Source organism: Meleagris gallopavo, chromosome 5, assembly GCF_905368555.1.
Source record: "Meleagris gallopavo chromosome 5, MGAL_WU_HG_1.1, whole genome shotgun sequence".
Taxonomy (NCBI): domain Eukaryota; kingdom Metazoa; phylum Chordata; class Aves; order Galliformes; family Phasianidae; genus Meleagris; species Meleagris gallopavo.
In genome coordinates, this window is record NC_139408.1 from 30,862,607 (window position 1) to 30,883,830 (window position 21,224).

A 21,224-nucleotide genomic window follows, 5' to 3' on the forward strand; every position below is an offset into this window, starting at 1 on the left:
GGCTTTTTCAGTCTCCCTGGTCCGAGAGGATGGGTTTTTCAGAGGGGAGGTGGTGGAAGAAGGGTGATCTGGCACAGGAGAGAAGATGGAGCTGAAATGCAACTTTTAAAGCAAATGGACTCTGCGTAGCTGCAATGTATTTCGTTTAGTATCACTGCAGAGCTAGACAGGGCTGTAGGAATTAGTTCGTGAATCTATAGCATTCCTCAGGAAGCTATGGAGCGTCTAGCTCAGGCTACATTGAGCACAGAGTTTATTGTTTTAGGCTTTCTTGGACAAGGTTTTTACTTAGCATGGGATTTATGGCATTTACTGCTAATGAATGTCTATTCTTAAATTACAAAAACCACCGTCTCAGCACAATTCCCAGATGTCCTTCCAGGACCTCAGCTTCTTAAACACCAGCAGGGAGCATAAACTCTCCACTTCTCTGTTTTCCTCTTTCGTGTGGCTCCGGGCTAATGATGTGTAAGGAAAACACAGCAATCTATAAAGTCTCAGCGCTGTCCCAGTATTCTTCATTTATTTTGCATTTGATTATGCCACAAGTCGGATCTTGTTTCTTTCCTTTTTTTAAAGTTATTAGTTCAAATATTAATGTAGGAATATGGCATATATTGCTGCTCTTGATTGATGCCTTCCCAAAAACAGGAAGACGTGCTCGTATGAATTTTAAGAAAGTAGGGGTCCTGCAATGCCTTGCCAGAAGAGTTTTTCAGATACATAATTTAGATGCCCTCCAGGCAGGCTTTCAAGGCATTTTTGCTGGAGGGCAAGAAAAAATAACTATGACTGTTAAAAGTAAATGATTTTTGCTAATGCACAATTAATGCCAGGGAAAAGCACAGAAGAGAAAGATGTTGATGGAAAGTTCTGATTAAGTGAGAGCTCTACCTTGATGTGCATCTTTTTTTTTTTTTTAATGATAATAATCACTGATGCAGAGATGTAGAAGTTTTCATGTCATGCAAATGCTATATGCAGGGTTGTAGTTGGTGTACGTGTTTGTGCGTGCGTATGTATGTGTGCTGGGGGTGCTACTTCTGGGGAGGGGCTCATCTGACAGTGTATTATGTGCACTGAACAGTGACACAGTTACTGCCACCTCTGCAGAGGGCCTCGAATATATAGACTACAGAACATTTAACTTGATTACTTATCGTATGAATTCAGAATGGTTGTAGGGATGCATTTACAGTGAATGGGTTCTCGTGTGGCAGGTTTTCCCACACTGAATCCTGTAATTGACAAAGAGCTATTGCACTATGTCAAGTGCATGATCATAATTGAATTAATGATATATGCATGTGTGAGACAAAACTCGTATTTGGAAAGACATGGTTTCTAAGTTTTGCATATTTGTATCAGCGCTCATATATAATGAGAAATGGTATGTGCTGATCTGTCAGATCAAAATAGAACTTGCAACAGTATCTTGGTAATTAATAATACTTTCTGGCTTCTACGTGTTGTTTATTTTTCTCTTGTTTTTCTCTTTGTTATAGGGGATGGTTTAGACAACAGTGTAGCCTCACCTGGTACAGGGGATGATGATGACCCAGACAAGGACAAAAAGCGACAGAAGAAAAGAGGCATTTTCCCCAAAGTAGCAACAAATATCATGAGAGCATGGCTTTTCCAGCATCTCACAGTAAGTGGTGCCCAAAACCAAAATAGATTTCTGTTCATGTACCTAATGAGGTTTATTCATCATTAATTAGAAATGAATTGTCCCTGTAATTTTGGACCATTATTAAGGCTCAATTATCATTGCATTTTTTTTTCTCCCCTAGATTTTTTTTTTTTTTTTGGCTCTTGGAATCATGACAAATCTGAAAGAAACCTATATATATGTATATATATAAATATATGTACATACCTAGAGAGAGAGAGAGAGAGAGAGAGAGGGAGAGAACAAGAGAGAGTACAAAGTCTTATCAGGGAACAACACCTACATATAAAGTAACCTTTTTTTTTTTTTTTTTTGCTTTGAACTATTCAAGGGGGTTTCTTGCTTTAGCATGCATAAATATATGCTTTCTGGATGTTGCCCTCTGTTTACATGACCTTCACACATGTTTAGTGGCAGAGAGAACCGCAAGCTCTGTGTTCTGACATATACTGTGGAATGTTAGGAGTAGTCAAAGCAGCAGCTTGCAAACTTGTATGTTAATTTTGTGAGAAATATAGCAAGCTTATGATTTCTCTAATTCTTGAGTTGTATAATAGAGATAAACAAACACCCTTCTGGCTTCTCCTCAAGTCCATTTTTTTAAATGCTGCCCATGCTCACACTTAGGGGAGAGAGATTAAAAATATGAAAAAGCTATACTTTTCATGGTCTATCTTTTTCCTCCTGCTTACAGTTGGTTTTATGTGTTGGTGTTCAGATGACAATTACTGCTTCACTTTGAAATCAAAATACAATTCTGCAGAAAACCTAGTAATAACACTTTTTGTAGTTTACATCATGGGGCAAATAACAAAAACTGTTGAAATTATCAATTGATTTTCCTCTTCCTTTCATTGTAAAATTGTTTCTTACTTCATAAGGCTTAAAAAACTAACTGTTATTAACTACCTCTTCTCCTGCAAAGTTTTATAAATTTCCCCAGCAGCTGATGTTGGTTACAGTGTAATGATTTTGGGACAAGGTACCCATTTTATTTATGATAGAGACTATCGAACTGCTCTGCTAGCAGCACAGCTAAAGGGGGGAGCAATAGATCCACATTTCTAAACCATCATTTTGATGTAAGGACATTAGTAGCAAACTAAGGTGCATTGATCTGGCCTGTGGGGTCAGGATTAGCTGGAATAGCCAGTGTCTCTGCTGGAGTAGTGGTTATTCCTGCCTCCCAGCTATGGCCATTTCAAAGGTCAGGTGCCCCGTACCCACTTGGCTCAGAGGAATTAGACAGAACATGAGTCTCTGGGCTGATTACTTAACCAAAGACAAAATAATGAGTCCTAAGCAAATACTGACTAATTGAAAGGGCTGTAAATCCATTACATATTGGTCAGGGATAATCAGGAGTATTTAATCACTTTTATCTATTCAGGAGCACTGAAGCTGCAACAGCAAAGCCCTGAACCTTGCCATGTGCTTATTATTCTCATCATTATCAAAATTACTTCACAGCTGTTCTTTGCTACATCACCTCAGCTGGAGATTTACTAACCTGTAAAATGTTTTTAATTTGGAAGTCGAGTGAGTGTGAGTGAAGGGTTTTTCATTTAGATGTAGAGTATCTTTAGAGGAGTAACACAGGGAGACAGCAAAAAGCATGGCCACAAATAAACCAGTTTCTTTTTACTTGTCTCGGTGATAATCTCATTTTCTCTTATGAAATTTGCGATAACTTGTTTTTTTTTTCCTTTCTGCCTTCCTTTCTTGCGTTTTTCCTGAAAGCATTCAAAACATGCTCATTAAACAGTTAACTAACTCTCACTTCTCTTGAGGAAAGTCTCCTGGCTTTTTGAAATCCTTTTTCCTTGTTTCTGTCTTCTCTCTCCTGACCCTCTCCATTCCACATGAATTGAGGAAATTTGCCATCAGTGGTGAGGATGGCTTCACAAAAATCAAATTAAATGAACACAAAAAAGCCCCAACCCTTTTACCATCCAAGCCTTAATGAGTTTGCAGGTGTTGAAAGATTTACTGTGCTGTAATTCTCAGACCTGCAAACTGATAATGGAGACCCCTGACCAGTGCAGTGTAAATTCAGAAAGATTCTTGCCATAAACACATGCAGAGAAGGAAGAGAACTCTTTTTTTTTTTTTCTTTTTTTTTTTTTCCCCAAGATCTTGCACTTTTTCTCAAATTAGCTTGTCCATTCAAAGTGCAGCTCTGGCTGAGCCAGAAAAGGGGAATCTGTGATGTGCAATTTTATTGTTTCAAGTAAATATCTTTACAATGGCGGTCCATGATTCAATGTGCATTCCTTCATTACTACTCTAACCTTATTTCAAATTGGTTTGTTCCTCCTTTGTGCTGTATGACCTGTTCTTGTATTACAATAATCCCCCGATGTACCCTTTTTTCTTTCTCTCTCTCTTTTAAAGAAACTAATTGAATTATCTCATTATTTTAATTTGTTAAGCAAATGTATTTTACATCTCAGGATGTGTTCTTAAAGAAGGAGCTGCTTAGGCTTTGCCCCCTGAATGGGCCATTGGTACATTTTGACATTCATGCATTCATTAAGGAGAGGAACATAAAAGGGCTCTGGTTGTATTTTTTTTCAAACACCCAACCAGCATGGAGCAACTTTTCCATAAGCCACAGGGGTCTCTCTACATATGTTCTCAACTGCAAGCCATTGTCACCTATTCTGAATACCTCAAAAGGACAAATAAAATACTAAAGGCCAACTGTAGCAATTGTTAGCTTTTGGTCTCAATATGACAAAAATCATTAACCTCTGGTTTCCCTGGAAGAGGAAGCAATGGCAGTCCATCTCTTATAGTATGGATTTAACTTGAAATTCCTATACGTTGTCAAATTCGAAGAGAGTAACTCAGTTCTGACTAATTGTATTTACTTATGATTTAAAATAAAGTGCTGTTTTTTTTATTAGGTCAGTTTGCAAACTCCTAATGTAACTGATTTTAAAAATTGATTTTCTTAAGTGGCTTTTTGAAGAAATAGGCACTTGAACTCTGATGTTGAATGAATATATCTGACAGTCTGTGTCTTTCAAAACCATTTATATCCCCTATCATGACTTCCATTTTGCAGTGATTTTAATTATATTTGAAATGGGATACATATACATATTTTTGTTGTTGGTAATCAAATGCAAGGGATAGGAGCTTCTGTCATGTTCTTGTTCACTTATTGAGCTCTGTCTTACATTTGGAATTACAACAGTACCGGAAGATGAAAGATCTGAGGATGAATTGGATGGAAATGCTTTTTCTGGATAATATCCAGTGTTTAAGAAAGTAGAGGAAATCCTAGTCTGGTAGTATAAGCTTTTCAATAGTACATAAAGATTACGACATCAGAAAGGTAAACCTGACATTAAGGCTGTTTTTATTTGAGTTCAAAGGTGGTTAAAGAAAAGAAACAGCAAGAAATCTGACCCAAGCCGAGTTTATTCATAGCTTTGGAAGACTCCTTTTCCTCTATGCCAAGGACTCCTTAGTACACTCAATTAGCCTCTCAGACATCTCTGCTTTCCTCCCTCAAGTGCTCCCCTATTTGCCCTGCAAAGAACATATTTGATCATGAAGTGAAAACAGGAAGTGCTCAAATGTATAGACACCTCCAGTTTACATCCATGTTGAGATTAGGATTTCTTACTAGCAACTATATAGAGCTTGCCCCCCTCCCCCCATGCCCTTTTAAAGAGTTGAGCACCTCTGAAATGTATGTACATAATCAGAAAAGAACAAAGTTATAAAGGAAGCAATTACACCATTCCGTGAACTTGTACCTCTAGTTGTTCATCCGTCTCTGTATCAGAAAGTACACTTTTGCTATGTTGAACATTTTTTCCCATTCTTTTACAGAACTGGCTGAACAGAGATGTGTTTGGTGGTGTTTTTTTTTTGTTGTTGTTTTGTTTTTTTTTACACTTATTTGGAGTGAGGCACTTTGTTAAAATTTTTTTTAATTGTTTTCTTTGATACAGTCTGTAAGGAGATGTAACTCAAAGTACCAGAAATACTGACGGTAGCTTGCAAACTAATGGTAGCATGATATTACCAGATTTCCAACTCATGTTGTTTGGGACAGTAACCCTGAAGTCGGTGAAGTTAAGCTGCCTTTTGTTTGTTCGACTCCTTGTTTGTTTTTTGTTTTTGCTTTTTTTTTTTTTTTGCTGAAGTTCAGTCTCTTAACATTTATTTGTCATTTAGTCTGTTTTCCAAGCCTTCTGGCTGAAAATCTTGCTCTTTACAGTTTCTTGTGGAGTAGATTTTGGTTTCACACACCTCAGGATCAGGCTAGAATAAGTTTTGCTGGAATGTGTTAAAATGAATCAACCATAGCTTTTGTACTTACCTGAATGAATTTTCTTGTGATTGAAGTATTCAGGTGGCCAGACGGAATAATATCAATAGTCTTATTGAAATATTTTTTTCTTCTATTTTTGTGTGGGTGTATCTGAGAATATAATGCATCTCTGTCACATTTTAATAAATGACTTACCAAGACTTTTGTGCAGGCAACTGTTTTATGTATTAATCACTGGCATTTCAGAGCAAACGTTCAAAATAGTTGAAACCATCCCACCTTCATAAATATCTCTTTCCATATCCTGATTTTAGGAATAATACCTAAGAGAGGGTTAGGTACATAGCTTGCTATTGGACACTTGCTATTGTGAAGGCATTCTGATGGTTTGTTGGACTTGTGTTGGATTAAACAGTAATATGCTGTATGTTCCCAAGGTACACTGAGGAAAGAGATGATGTCCTCTAGCAGTACTGTCAAGCTACCTGCATATGAGTTCACACGGCTGCTGTTTCCATTTTAGCACACCATGTAGTCAGAGACTTGGAGGAAACTGAGGTACAGTGTTTTTCCAGGATTTTAGGTAGGGCTACATGTGTGCTGATCTTACAACCATGTGAGGAGCTGTCTACTGGTGTGGGGTAAACCTCTCGTACTGTATGAACGAGAAATACATTGCCCAGTTCTGAAAACAAACAAACAAACAAACAAACAAAAACCAAAAAAAACTGTTCTCATTTTTTAGCTGGGTAAACTTTGTGAGGGGAAGTTAATGATTTCTTCAAGTCCTTTGGAAAAATCAGTATCTGAGTTCTAAAATCCCATGACTGATAGTACCGTAGTGATCAAGATTGTGGATCTGAGTTTTTTTGCACCCAAAACTTGTGCAGACCTAGCCCAGTAGGGCAAAGCTGGCAGCTGCTGCTGGGATTTACTGCTGCTGGTGGTGATAGTCCTGTACTGCCTAATGTCAGTGGCATGCCTTCCTGTCCCATCTGCACCAGGAAGAGCCTGGAAAATCAGAATAGAACAAAACTAGATTTTTTTTCTCAAAATGCTTCTTCTGCTCATGGTCCAAAAGACATAATCCTCTGACAACTTGTAGTCTTCAGCTAAGAAATCAGCTTCAAAGATTTGAATTTAGTAACAGCCCGAAAACTCATGTACCTTTTAAAGACTGTAATCTTAAAAGAAAAGGGCTGAGATAGGGTGGGGGTGGGGCTTTGTTTGTTTTAAAAATGGAATCTGAGATTAGATCTGACATTTCTACATCCACCCCCAACAGAAAAGGGAACCCAGGGTCATGGGGTGTGTGGGCCTCAAAAGCTAGCTTTGTCTCTGAGTGGTTAATCTAATCATTGTTACATAGACATCTGTTATTTCTTCTGAAAAATTGATGCTTTTGTGACACAATGATCCATCTATTTAGTACAACAGCCTGAGTAATTAAATTAAAAAAAGAATATTTTTGCTGGAACATGTATTATAAAACTGCCATACCTCCCTGTACCAGCAAAAAGGCTGGAGTGAGAAGGAGAGGGAGGTGGGGAGTGGGAAGGGAGCGCTTTAAGCCCGGCATTGTTTTCTGCTCACTTGAGGAAAACATCTGTGAATTGTTTGAACTGAACCTTACCAGGGACTGTCTGAATCTGTGTCATCTCTGTTTAATTTCAGGAAATGATGTCACAGTGCATTAAATAACAATGCTATGTGATTTATTTTTACTTGTACATGCTGTCCTAAGCATTTCTGTTACATGGCAGTGTTTTCAATTAACTGCAAGCTTTCAGTTTAAAAAATATATTCCATAATGCTTTTTTGGTTATGGGTTTTGGGAGGCTGGGTGTTTTAGGGGGTCACCAAGGTTCAGGGCTGTCGGAGGGCTCCAGGCCCATTTGTCATGTGCTTATTTGTAGTTGGGACTGGATGTCAGCACTCCCGTCACCCATGGCAACCTCCAGGACCGTTGGTTTGTTACAAAGCGTGTCTGTGGAGAAAAAACTAAATATTCCCAACCTATCCATCAAAAGACCTATTAGATAGTTATAGCGAGGTCTGCATACTGTAGCTTCTGCCTTTATCAAACTTTCTGCACTCCCCCTTCTTCTGTAAAAGAATAGAGGACATAAGTCAATTCTGTCTGCCATCTGTCGCCTTTATAGCTGTTCCTCAAATTAAAGAGACAGTCCGAAATTTAAATAATCTGATAGAAGCATAGAAAGCCCATGTGTAAATTATTGTATTTCCGTTTGATTTTTAACTTCTTGTTTTATTTTTAAGGGAGATTTTTATTGTACTTATTCAGAGATCAAAATATGTTGCATGTTTCTGCTTCAAAAATAGCATTCTGAGAAATGTTGGATTTACAGTGTCACAGAGTTGTTATCTAATAAGATTTCAAGTTATATATAGGGTGAATTTCACACACACACAGAGCAAACAATTCGTGCGCTGCGAATCCTGCAAGGATTCCTCCATTCTCCCCCTTCTTCCTTTCTTTCCTGGCCCGTAGGCCAAGGGCTACAGGGAAGCCCTTCCTCCCTGCTGTCAGGGCAAGCTGGGATCCTCCGTACACACAGCAGCCATTTCCTAGGCCCTATAATCTGCTTCCCTGTCTAATGCTAGCTAATTTACTTCACCTTCTCCTCTCCCCTTTTCCCTGCCCAGCCTGTTTTGACTCCCTCTGCTCCCCAGCAGGCAACTGGCCTGGCAAGACGGAGGGAGCAGCAGCATGATTCATGTGGCACACGAGGTCAGCTGCTGCCAAACCATCAGATAACATGGCAAGAGGGGAGGTACAAATGCTGTTTTTCAGTGTAATATTTTACCTGCTGTTTCCAAGCAGGGAATTACTGAGAACGAGCATAACTAAAAACATGTGCGTGATTTTAGTGGGAGCTGATTAAAAAACCTCAACTAAGCAAACAAAATGTGCCCTAGCAAAAGATATGATCAGCCATTGGTGTTTTCTGGTTGTTATTGTCAGATTATGAAGCTTTGCAGAGTCGGTATAGGATTTAAGTGGAAAGAAGAAAGAATATGAAAGTCCAAGTAATGAAGTAACTGAAACAAGAAAGTAGCATCAAGAATGAATTCGTTTTTATAGAATTGAGGCCTGAGGGCTCAAAACATAAGTGGGCATTTAGCTAAAGCCTATGCAAACGCAAACAGTGTTTAAACACTCCAAGAATGTTGCACTAATAAATGTTGTGCACTACAGTCTTTAAGAATCAAGATCATAGTCAACAAGAGGTGAGAAGTTTTCTGAATATCTGTCTCAAAGTTATGTCACTTAAAACAATTGTCATCAGAAAATTCCTGCTTCTTAAATTTCTCTGTAGTGTGTGTACATGAATATATGTACATATAAAATATATTTTCAGGGGGGAAAAAAAAAAGATTGTTCTTGTTTGTGTAAAGTGATACTGCCTAACAGTTTTGCCTCGGGACATGTTTACTTGAGATCTTCCTTTCAAGATCCATGAGCAAAGTAATTGGTTTCAAAGAAGTTTTCTGCAAAATTAGAGATTTACTGAAAAAAAAAAAAAAAAAAAAAGTATGTTTCTGCCAACACTTCCAGAACTGCTAATGAATAGCAATGTCAGTTCTTATTGTTTCCTAGTGAAAAGAGTAGTTTATGGCAGACAGAATTACTTTTGGTGTTGTGGAGTTTGCCTTGAGTTAGGATACTTAGAATACCATGCGTTACATATTTGTGAGTTGATTGGCAGCAGTTGTTTGTAGGATCCAAATAAATCATTGGCATCTTTAAAGATTTATTATTGTCTTTAAGCATAATGGCAATACAGTTTTCATGCTTTTACATTTGCTATTTTTATTCTTAACTGCTAGCCCCAAATCTGCCAGAACTAATTTCAGTTGTTTAGTCTAATACTGGATGATAGGTTGTCAACTCACTGTATAATGCCATAAAGATTTTTTTTAATCTTGGTTTTACCTTTTTATGATGGCATTTCAAAACATGTACTTTATTTGTAGCAGTTGACTACTTATGTCCATAAAATGTTTAACATCTCATGACGTATTCTTACAATCTCAGCACAATGAATCAGAGTAGCTAATTGAAAACATTTTAGTTTGCTGTATATTAATTTGTTTAATGCTATAGAAGTTTGGCCATCGTCTAGTTCCAGCTTTGAAATATATTTCAAAGAGGCAGCTCAATATTCTAATGTGGATATACTATAGATATACTTTATGACTAAACTGAATAGCAATGGGAAAGCTCCTGTTCACTATACTAAACATATAAAAGAAGTAGCTTTCTTGTTAAAAGGTGATTTAGTGTAGACTACTTTGAAGCTTGTACCAATTTAAAACAAAAACAACAACCAAACCAAACTAAAAGAGGACAATGTAATCTACACTGTTAGTTGATGTTCTATGAATGTACATGGATTTTTATAAAAGTGGTTCTCTTTCATCCCAGGAAAGGTCAAAATGTAGGCTTAATGTTTCTGTGTTCAAATATTTGCAGATAATTCTTAGATTAGTCTCTAAGAGTGTGTACTTTTCAATCCTGCTTCCATTAGTTTCAGAGCAACTTTGATCCCTTTGGAAAAACTACGTAACATGAGAGATGAAACTGGAATCATAGTGGGTGACAAACAGAAAAGCAAATACAATTTTGCATCTTAAGCATTAAATATTATATCCATTTTATCTGAAAATTCTACTTAACAAGTCTTTCAAGGATCCTCTGTTTTATAATAGAAAGAGTGCTTAGCTATTTGTTGCATTCTGTCTTGTAGCTGAGCCGTCACTACTGTTCCCAGGATACTACTTCATCACAGCCAGCTCACACAAGCTTGGGAAGATTTCAGCCTTTTTTCTAGCTGTGAATATAGCAAGATACTGTGCCTCAGTTTCCTTGTGTAAACAGTACTGCATAATGGTGGTGATTGCTTTTCAGAGTGTTTTTGATATCTGTAGATGAAAACCTCTGCACGAGACTTGCATCTTATAGTTAGTGTCATCTGAATTACGGAGGCCTGCACTTCTGTTGTGGTTTTATCATGCTGCTGAACTTGCATGTACAAATACTTGAAATTCTGTAGTCCTTAAAGGCCTGGGATGGATTTCTTTTTATGAGGGAGCATTTAATATAAAGTTAAGAGTGTTATGTGCTGCTCTATGCTGTCATGTTCAGCATAGAAGATGGCAGCACATGATTGCTGCAAGGTACTTTAGCTCAAGTGGCTTAGGCTTGGGTTATTTTTGTTTATCAAGTTCTTTCCTTGTTGGTGACTTGAAGTGGTGATTATTGCGTGCAAATGGTATCAAATATCTTTCTCAGAAAGTAGCAAGTGAAAGAACTTCGAACATAAACTGCTGGCCCAGGGCAAGAATCAGAATAAAGGGAGTGCAATAGTATTAACAAATGCATCTTTGTTCTTCAAGAAGTCACTAGTGGATATTCCCCTCCTCAACAGCCCAGGGAGTTTCCTGAAGTGAAATAGGACTTTGGCAGCTTTCCAGCCAGTCCCCAGTCTTCTGCTGCCTCTTTGATTCACCCAGGTGCTTCCCCTTTGTGCATCCCACTTGTGCTTCAGTGAAGAAATGGGAAGCAGGAGGGTGACCAAGGGGACAAAAAGAGGCTGAAAAGTTCGTGTCAGGAAGAGAGTGTATGCAGACTGCTGCCAGTTGTTCTGGTAGTTCACAAATGAACTGTTTCAGGGATATAAAATGTGAATAGTGAGAAAAGTCATGATATGTATGATAACAACAGAAATAAGGAGAATAGTGTGGCCAGAATATCAATATGTATTATTTGTCACATTTGGGGCAGTCAGCAAAGGAATGCATTGGTGCATAGGAATGGTGTCATTCTTAAACTGCACTTACCTTTGGTTACTTTGAAGGAAAATATAAAGTCAAATATATGTTCAAAATGTAAAAGTTGTTTAAAGGGTGCTTTACTTTCAGCTAGAAAGGGATATTCCTAGAATCATAGAATGATAGAATGCCTCTTTTCTCTCTCTTTTTTTCCTCAAGAACTATCCATTTAAAGAACACTATTATTTGTCAAGGAGATTAAACCTCATGTAAGCCAATGCAAAACACAGTGTACAGCAAGAAAATAAAATGTCTGCAAACAAAAACGTAGTGCTTTGCTAGTATGGCTGTTAATGAACATAGCTCTAGAACTGTTAAACTATTCGAAGTTTAGCTCCTGGGATCTGAATCCTACTCAAAGCCTTAGCAGAAAATGTATGATACTATACTCTCCAATTCGATAGTGCTATAATATGCTCTGCTGCCTCCTGAACAAGTGCTGTGGCAATCTTCTTGCTGAGGCTGAAAACTCCTTCAAACAAGGCCTTAGGGCTCATGAGCTTTCCACTCAGTGCCCTGTAGGCTCACTCTGCGAAGAGGTATCTAGCCTAAAAGAGGCCAAATATCACACAACTGAGCTGGTGGGAAATTCAAACTGTTCTTAGCAAAGAAGTCAATAGAGCTGCTGTAGTGAAAGGTAATGTTCAGAGTGAGATCACCGTGTTATGATCTCATGCTGAACATCAGCATTGTTTTTTCCTGACGATTATGAAACTAGCCTGAGGCCAGTCTGGTGAGTCTAAGAAAGATATAGGGGGATGCTTGGAGAGTTTGGACTATCAGGGCCCTTATTCCCCACAAAGTGTAGCAGAGTCTGAAAGAAGATGAGAAAAATGTGAGCTCTATTGTTATTTTCAGTGCTCTTCCCATCCATCCCCAAAATAACAGATCTAGGCACAGACAGGGAATGTGCATACTGAATCACTGAAAAAGCAAAGGCTGCAAACAGAAAGGAAAAGAAGTTAATTAGGGGGAACAAAATGCCTTGCAGAAATAATGGAATTTAACAACCCCCAAAAATGTTGTGGAGATTGTAGAGCAATCTGTGGAAGTGCCTTTGCTTAGTACTTTTAAAACTACACTCCAAAAAACATTTGAAGAAATGCTGCTGAGAAACATCTTGCCTTCCTGGGGTTACACTAAAGTAGTGTTGCCTGAAGCATTTTTCATACTTGTGTTTTCTTATTAATGATTAAAATTTGAAAAATATCTTGAAGTTAGAGCTGTTTTCAGAAGGAAACCTCCCAAAATTTAGCTTCATTCAATTTAATTTTTTTTAAATTTATTATAATTTTTTAAGTGACATTTCATTTGTCTGTCAGTTGAAAAATATCATAAAATTAACTGACAAAGTCAAATGGAAAATGGATTTGGGACCCAAAATGAAAAATTAAGCTTAGTAGAAATATCTAATTACCATTCCCTCAGGCAAAGGCCTGAGTACACATCTGGGAGCCTCAGTGGGTACTGAAGATCAGTGGGCATGGGTTCTGTCAGTCCAGCAAAGGAAAAGAGATGGAGTTGAGGGCCTTACATTAGAAACTCCTTCTTTTTCAGATACTCAGAGACAGAGATAATTTCACAATTCGTACACTGCTCTCCATTCACAGTGCGTGAGGTTTCACTAATTGTCACCAATACCTGGGAGAGGTACGGGTCTGGAATCAACTCTTATCCACCACCTTAATGTTCCTAAATTTTCCTCGCACTTGTTCTATGAAAAGCGAAACCCAAACACTAGAATTTGGATCACTATTCAAAAGCCACATGGATTTTTAAGGGCGTGGATCCTATGCAAATTTCATGCAAAATAAAGCTGATTATGGATTTACACAGAAATTCCAACACCAAAACAGGTAAAACATGGCTTTTTCACCAGTTTTTCACTTATAGACTATATGCCTTTGACTCCAGGGTTCAAAGCAAAGCTTGGGCCCTCTGAGAGGCAGAATGACCCCCAAGAAAATATTGACTGAGTGCCTGCTGACTCCAACTGCTGAATTTCACACACAGCTTTACTCAAAAGCAGGAAGAAGAAAGAGATGATATTTTGAATTTAAAATGAAATTTTCCTATTGAACATTACTTCATAATAATATATCTGTGGGGTTCCACGTTTGTCTCAATGACTTCCAGATCAAACAAGCTCAGCTTGCACATCAAAATATGCATTTTTCTTCTCATTGCCAGCTCCACAAAATTAGCCTGGGATCTGAGATCCAAGCTGGATTCTTTCTGGCTTATTTATTGGCAGTAACAAGGTTTTAACAATAACAATAATGTTGCAATTACAATAGTAAATCTATGCAATTACAATAATAAATAGATGATGGAGTAGCCAGAATAAAGTCCATTTTTCCAGCCCATTGCTAGGCAGGCTTCATGAAGAAAAAGAGCAGAAACTTCTATTGTGGTTTGAAGTCAATTTTTTTTTTTTTTTTTTTTTTTTTTGGTCAGCAGAGATTCAAATGCAATTGAGACGTGCAGGGACATAAATTTGTTCAGTAAGTCAGTCACTTTTCAGAACACCATTGCTTAGTTGAGTTACTATTATTATTATTATTATTGTTGTTATTATTATTGGCTCAACATAGTTTAGTGAGTACTCACTCAAATGTGAGTAAGCACATTTGAGACATTTTTTAAAGAAGTGACAGGGCTAAGTTCTCTTTTTTTTAATTATCCTTTTGAGGAATGGGCTTCTGTATCCATCTTAAAGATGCCATTGGCATGTAGTGCCTTTTGTATGTTCTTGACACAGTTCAGAAGACACCTGTATGAAAAGAGAGCATACTTTTCTACTGTATGTTGAAATGCGCCTCACTGCAAAAGCAGTGAGTCCTGACCTTTGCTCTCATCAGAACAGAGAGTATTCTGGCATGGAGCTGAGTTTTCCTACGGCTCTTCAGAACTGTAAATAATGTTAGTACACCCTGAATTCAGTGCATGCAGCACTTTACATTACTATTGTGTATCTTAAAATAAACAACATTGCAAGCTGTTTATTTTGGTGTTACTATGTATGCATTTTTTAAACAGTGGTTACTTAAACAAATGTCTCTGTTCCCACAGCACTTAAAAACTGCTGTTTGCTCATTGTGGTTTTTGGGTTTTGTCACTTTTGTTTTGATTATTTCTGAAAATCACACTCAAGGATACAGAAGACAGGAGTAAGTTGTACTTGATCCAAACAAATGCTTCATGTCACAGCTGCTTCTTTATGCCAGCTTTTTCTGTGTTCCTAGCAGAGATAATACTTTTGATTTCGATCAAACTTAAAGATCAACAGTATTCCAGACTGAACTAAACTGTCCTCAAATGCATTTTACAGGCATTTTTACAATTGTTATCAGAATTTGATCCTGAGACAGGAAAATTGTTTTAATATTATTAGTATAGATAATTTATTTATTGGTCAGCAAAATAGTTGACTCAGCAGATGAAAATCTGGGGAAGTTAGGGTTTTCGCAACTCTTTTCCCCCCTCTCTCATTTGCCTTTGTTCATCCATCCTAGAATCCCTAAGTATCAGCATCAGGTTGACAAAATTTTGCAGCTGGAAATGCTGATGGATGGAAAAGCCATTATAAAAGACATTATCCTCTTGAGCCACATTGCTTTGGCTTTGTGGCTGTCTGTCTACCTAGGGAAATGCTGCTTGCTGATCTGTAGCAGCTCTGCTACAGGGCCATGTGCTCTACATTGTTTTTTCACCTTTAGTGCTGAACTTTCAGTGAGTATTCTGCTTTTTCTATGCCGTGTATTTTCATTATTCATTGATCTTGATGTGTTCAGCTATATATGAGTATAAGGATTAGAAAGAAACTCCTTATTACTCTCACTACTCACCCTCCACAACTATTCAAAAAGTAACCATGTGTGGCTATAGTTGTTGTTCTATATGTGTTCTGTCCTACTTGGAAATTTTTTCTTAGGTTATCTCCAATTCGTAGTTTTTGCCAGCAAACAAGAATACTTATCTGAGTCTGTGGAATGGTGTACTGTCTGCTTTAAGTGGCTGAAGATGAGAGGTTTTCACTGTGTAAAAATTGCTGCATATGAGGAATACTGAGGTTTGCATAGGGAGGCCATCATTATATATTCTTCAGCTGGTAGTTGTGATTAGTTGCAGTGTGTGATAAAGAACAATTGTCATCTTTACCACCTTCTGTCATTCAGAAATAAGAGGAAGAGTGTGGCTCTTCAGTCATGAGAGTGCTGGGGTGGTTCCTTCCTGAAGAAGGTTTAACAAGAGTGCTCCAAAAAGCCTGCGAGTCAACACTAAATCATATTGGCTACTGAACTAATCCCTGCCCAGTCCCTGAAGCAGTCACCAGCAGAAATACTTTGTTTCTTCATATTTGGACACTGCTGAGAACTGAGTCTGGATTATATACATTTGTGGAACTTGTAAATGCTAGCTGTCTTTTTACAACCGAAAGTAATCTCTTCACTCAACTGCTAATTGCCCCATGATTTTAATCAAGCAAGATGATTAGATAAGGAAAATTAGTGTTTTAAAAAAATTGTGAGTGCAGCTCTTTTCCAACTTCTGTTGACTATAAACCAGTTTGTCGTCCTTAATTATGGTCTTCAAAGATAAACAGGTTGAAGGGAGTGCTACAGACTTTGGCACAAATGCAGCATATTTCAATGCATTGTTATGCACGATCTGCATTTTTGAGAAAGAAATAAAAAGCTGCTTCTATTTTCTAAAATAGTTATGATTAATTATTTTTTTACTTATAGCTTAGAAGGTGTCTAAGGTGACTTTTAGTATTGTGTGTACACTCCATTACCTCCAGACTTTGATACACTGTGAAACCCCTGCTCACTCAGCAGAACTGTGACCATTAGTGAGAAAAGGAGTATTAGGTAAAGACAACTGGCCATCGACAGAGCCCTTGTACTAGGCTAAGACTTGAGGGAAGACAGTATAGCATACAAATGTTCTACAGCCATCCTATTTACTCTTAAACTTTTCAGTCAATTTACAGAGCTATTCCATTTTGTGTTTGATGATTTTATTTTTATTTTTATTTTTTGTTCACCTGCATAATCATTTTTCTCATACAATACCACAAGTCTTCCAGGTCTTACTCTTCTAATGCTTTTCTCACCGGGATATGGACTAAATTTGCTGCAATGCTGATTCTAATACATGCATTTAAAACAGTAGGTTGCATACCATTTTTCAGTAAAAATACTATGCCAACACCCTAATTTGTGACTGAGATTACTAGTGTCATTTACATCTGTAGATGAATGTTCCCTCTTCTATCTTAGCAACAGTAGATGATAGAACGATCAGCGTTTTTTTTTAATGCTGCTAACAGAAATGAAAACTGCTTAGAAGCATGTAAGTTTGGTGAAAAGGAGCAGACAATGTTAAATATTTTAAAATCATCTTACCATGTGTTTGTCTTGTTTTTAACAAAACAAGATGATCTCTATCAGCCACATCAGTGGAACAGGTGGAAGCATTGTGAGGCCAGGCTACTGAGCCAGGTGAAGGTCAGCACTGATGGGAGCAGGAAATGGTGCAAGTATAACAATTTGTATATCCTCAAAGCTCATGCTAGGCAGAAGTTTCAAGAATGTGCGAGTTGAATGTTTCTATCCAGACAAATGTTTAAGAGCCGTTGATGCATCTACACTTTCTTTTTGGACCTAGCCATATATTCATGAGCCACAGCTGTAACACCGTAATTTTGGGTTATGTGAATCTTTGAGCATGTTAATTAGAAAAGTTTCTGATATGGAATGTTATATTTTAATAACCTTCACATTTCTTAGTGCGTGGACCTAAGTAACTAAGCTATAATAAAGAAGAGAAAAAATAGAGAACAGGGATATCAATTACACTTGTTCTGATATTAAGCCTGCTTTCTTTCATGTCACAGCCTTGCGGTTTTCTTAGAAATTTTTGAGAAGTACTGGGAAAAATTCTTCTTCTACTTTATTTGGAGGGGACTTTGATTATGTCACTGACATCAGTCCAGGTCTTTTTGGTATTCAACTCTCCCTCACACTTCTCTTCAGAGGATTGGGTCTTGCAAACTAAAACACTGATCCTTGTATTTGGTAGTGTGCTTCTAAATAAATATGTCCACTATGTTCTGGCTCAAAGCAGCTACACAGTTTTGACGTAACCTAATCATGTGCTAAGTTGAATCTTTGGTAGCTGGCTCCTACAGACTTTTTTTCTTCTTTTTCATATGGCCCCTTTAGAGCTGCTGGAGGGCGTTGTTGAGAAGTTGCAATCGTTGATACAGTTGCTGTTAATCACAGTCTGCCACGTTGTGACGCAGGTTCTAATAACATCCCATTGAGCTGCTGTTGTATGCTGGAGGCTTACCAACAGCACTAGGCCTTTGATATTCATCTCACACCAGGATAAAGAAAATTTAGAATTTAATAAAAATAAAATAAAATAAAGGAAAACTGCAAATAGGCAAAGAACAAAAAAGAAGGAAAACATAGCAAAATCAAAAACAGACACGGTTTCTGTGTGCTGCTTCGTTTATCATGGGAGCAGCAAAGCTATAAATCTCTGCTGTGTTGTTTGAAAATTGAACATGAGACTGCTAAATTTATCATTCATTCTTTGTTGTTTCTGGGTAGTAGCTGCCTGACTTGGCTGACTTTTGTTTCTATCCCCTCCTCAATAACAATTTTTGTTGTCATTGTTTTTTCAATACATTACACAAATCAAAATTTTACTGGATGAAAGAATATTGGAGGATTTAGTAAAGTACTCATAGAGGGGAGGAGGAACAAATTTGCTGCATGTTACACATCGTGCTTCCTTGGCAACTGATTCCCTCACATTCATAATTACAAGAATATAATTTTTAAAAAGCAGCATGGGTGGGGGGAGGGAGAGGGAACATTTCCTTTGGTTAAAGATGTTTGCAGTTTTGGAGAAACAGAAGTCCTTGAAAAAATAAAGTTCGCCCTTTTCTTCTGTAAAGATTAAACCTGGAGCCTGATAGAACTGCACAATCACCTTCTTTTGTTAGCACTTCTTGTCCATGTTGAACTGCAAAGAAAAAAGAGGTGGAAAGCTAGCGTGCTACAGATGTGACTAGCTATGAATATTCATGAATGCCATTGCTCCTCCTTTTCTACTAGCATCCAAGCCATTCTGATCTCCATCTCTTTTTTTCTTCTTTTCCTTTCCATTCCCATTCCTTCCTCGAGACTGAGCAAGACTGCACTTTTATTTCGGTAACAGCCTAGTATGATACAGTTATCAGTGGCCTCAGAAGCCTTTTATTTCCATTTAAAAAAAAAAAAAAAAAACAAAGGAAAAAAGAAAAAAATTGTAATTATCCACAGTTTTATGAATCCACCTCCCCTTAATGTTCATTATTTAAACCAGCAGCAATTACAAGTTCAAAGGGGTTTAGAGGGCCAGCAACCCGCATAATCACTGCCAAATTAAGCGGGACTCATTCGTCACAGAAGAGTACACTCTGAGCAGTGAATCATGCATGCAGTGACAGGCACTGATTTACATAAAGACGAAATCTGTGCCCTCTAGGGTTGAGCGTTACTTTATCTCAGTGGTCCTGTGATATATGCATTTTCTTTTGGTGTTTGGAGGGTTCAGAGACTGATGCTGTCTGATACATTATATTTTATTCTCCCCAGCATGACTGCTGCTGCTGCTAATTCACCTACATGTGTATTTAACCAAGTAATCCAAAATTCAAGACACTTGAGTTTTTAAAAGGAACATATCGGCCAGAATACCTCCTTTCTAATATGATTATTCTAAACCTCTTGAATATCTTTTTTTTTTTTTTCTTTTTTTTTGCCATAATCAATTTGCAGATCAAACAATCATTCTTGAAAAAAATAAACTCTGAGCCCTCCCACCATTTAATGAACATAATAGTTTTCCAAGAACTTATGAATAGCTGTTCCTGTCCAATGTCAGAGGAGGACTGAAACTGGATGCATTACTTTAGCTATAGCTTGCTGACTACCCCAGTCAGTAGCTACCAGACACATACTATGTTCTCCACAATAGCCACATCATCAAGACCATCTATTCCTCTGGAAGCAGATGAGGAAAATCCTGTTTGTTAGAAAGGCTTCCCTTGCCTTCACCAAGGTACTCTGCCTCTTTTGCTCTGAACTGTTTAAAAATAGCTTTATGTTCCACTTTAAGGACAAATTCTACCCAGTTCATTCTCCTACACCTGCTGGAGTTACTGTGGTTAGACATGTAGATAAGGTGAACAGGTCTTGCCCCCTGAAGTAGAAAATGAATCAATACAGGGAGTAGCTATACAACAACTAAACTGGAACAGTTGATTTTGTGCAAGCGTTGCCTCCCTTTAGTTGTGTTAGCTGTAGCTCTTTCTGTCATTACAACAGCACAGTAGTATAAACAGTGCACACAGTGGTTTGAAATGGTATCTAAGTGTCCAGTACTGGGGCTGGTTCATCAAAATTTATTTAAGGATACAACAGCTACAAATTCTGATGGATCTCCTTCATATATTGTGGCACTATAAATGAGTCAGATTCTTAGCTAGTAGGGTAGTAGGATGCAATAGAGTGACCACAAAATGTCTGGCTATGGTACCTTGATACAGATGTTGTTTTCTATACTGGCTCTGCTGTAGATTAGAGGTATCTGGAGGGGTCAGATTTGGGTTTTTTGTTTAACTCCAACTGAATAAGTCTGTATGCTTTCTGGTTCCACTAGGCTGTTCTAGTGTTTAGAAAGAGTAGCAATATAGCAGAGGCTGGTGTGAGTGTTCTGAATGTGAATGCACAAGCTGATTTTTTGTACATATTCACTTACATATGAAAGAGATTAATATTAAATGTACAAATCACAGAGGAAAATGTAATTTGCATATGCTATTGTACTGCCTGTGCGAGTGACTGCGTGCACATATGATGTCCTCGACAATCCTTTGTCTTCTAATAGAGTCCGATAAAGAATTTGACTTGTTTAGGTAAATATCACGTAAACTTAAAGGCTATTTGCAGTGTGTTTTATCTGTATAGTGGAAATGCTTAGTCATGGCTTGAAATAATGATTGAGCTCTTGGTGGGAAGGCAGGGCCAACCCAGGGGAGCTCAGGTGCAAGCAATGCACCTGAGTAACCGGGAGGAGTGGAGCCAGGATCCACCCCTTCCCAGACCTCATTTAAGAGTTGGCAGTGGAGGTGAGGGGGTTTCATCTGGAGATCCCTGCCTGTCTGTGAACCTTGCAGGCCTTTGGAAGGTAAGCAGCTTTTTTCCTGTATTTTTGTGCCTACTGCTGTTGTACCTGAGTGGGTCCTTACTTGCTGTATCTTGGGACATTGCTGCTCTTCTATAACTGTTACGGTCAATGTTATGCTTTCCATCGTGTTGCAATCTGGATTTACTACTGTATGCA

The 21,224-nt window shown here is 37.9% G+C and overlaps 1 protein-coding gene across 11 annotated transcripts in view; it reads left to right on the forward strand.

Annotated features, from left to right (window-relative positions):
• MEIS2 (Meis homeobox 2) overlaps positions 1-21,224 on the forward strand; it is a 167,641-nt gene that overhangs the window by 49,444 nt on the left and 96,973 nt on the right. For all 11 annotated transcript variants that reach the window (XM_085225082.1, XM_085225086.1, XM_085225090.1 and 8 more), the window contains one exon: positions 1,506-1,651. In XM_085225082.1, the coding sequence (XP_085081208.1) occupies positions 1,506-1,651 (146 nt within the window). The remainder of the gene's footprint in view (positions 1-1,505; positions 1,652-21,224) is intronic.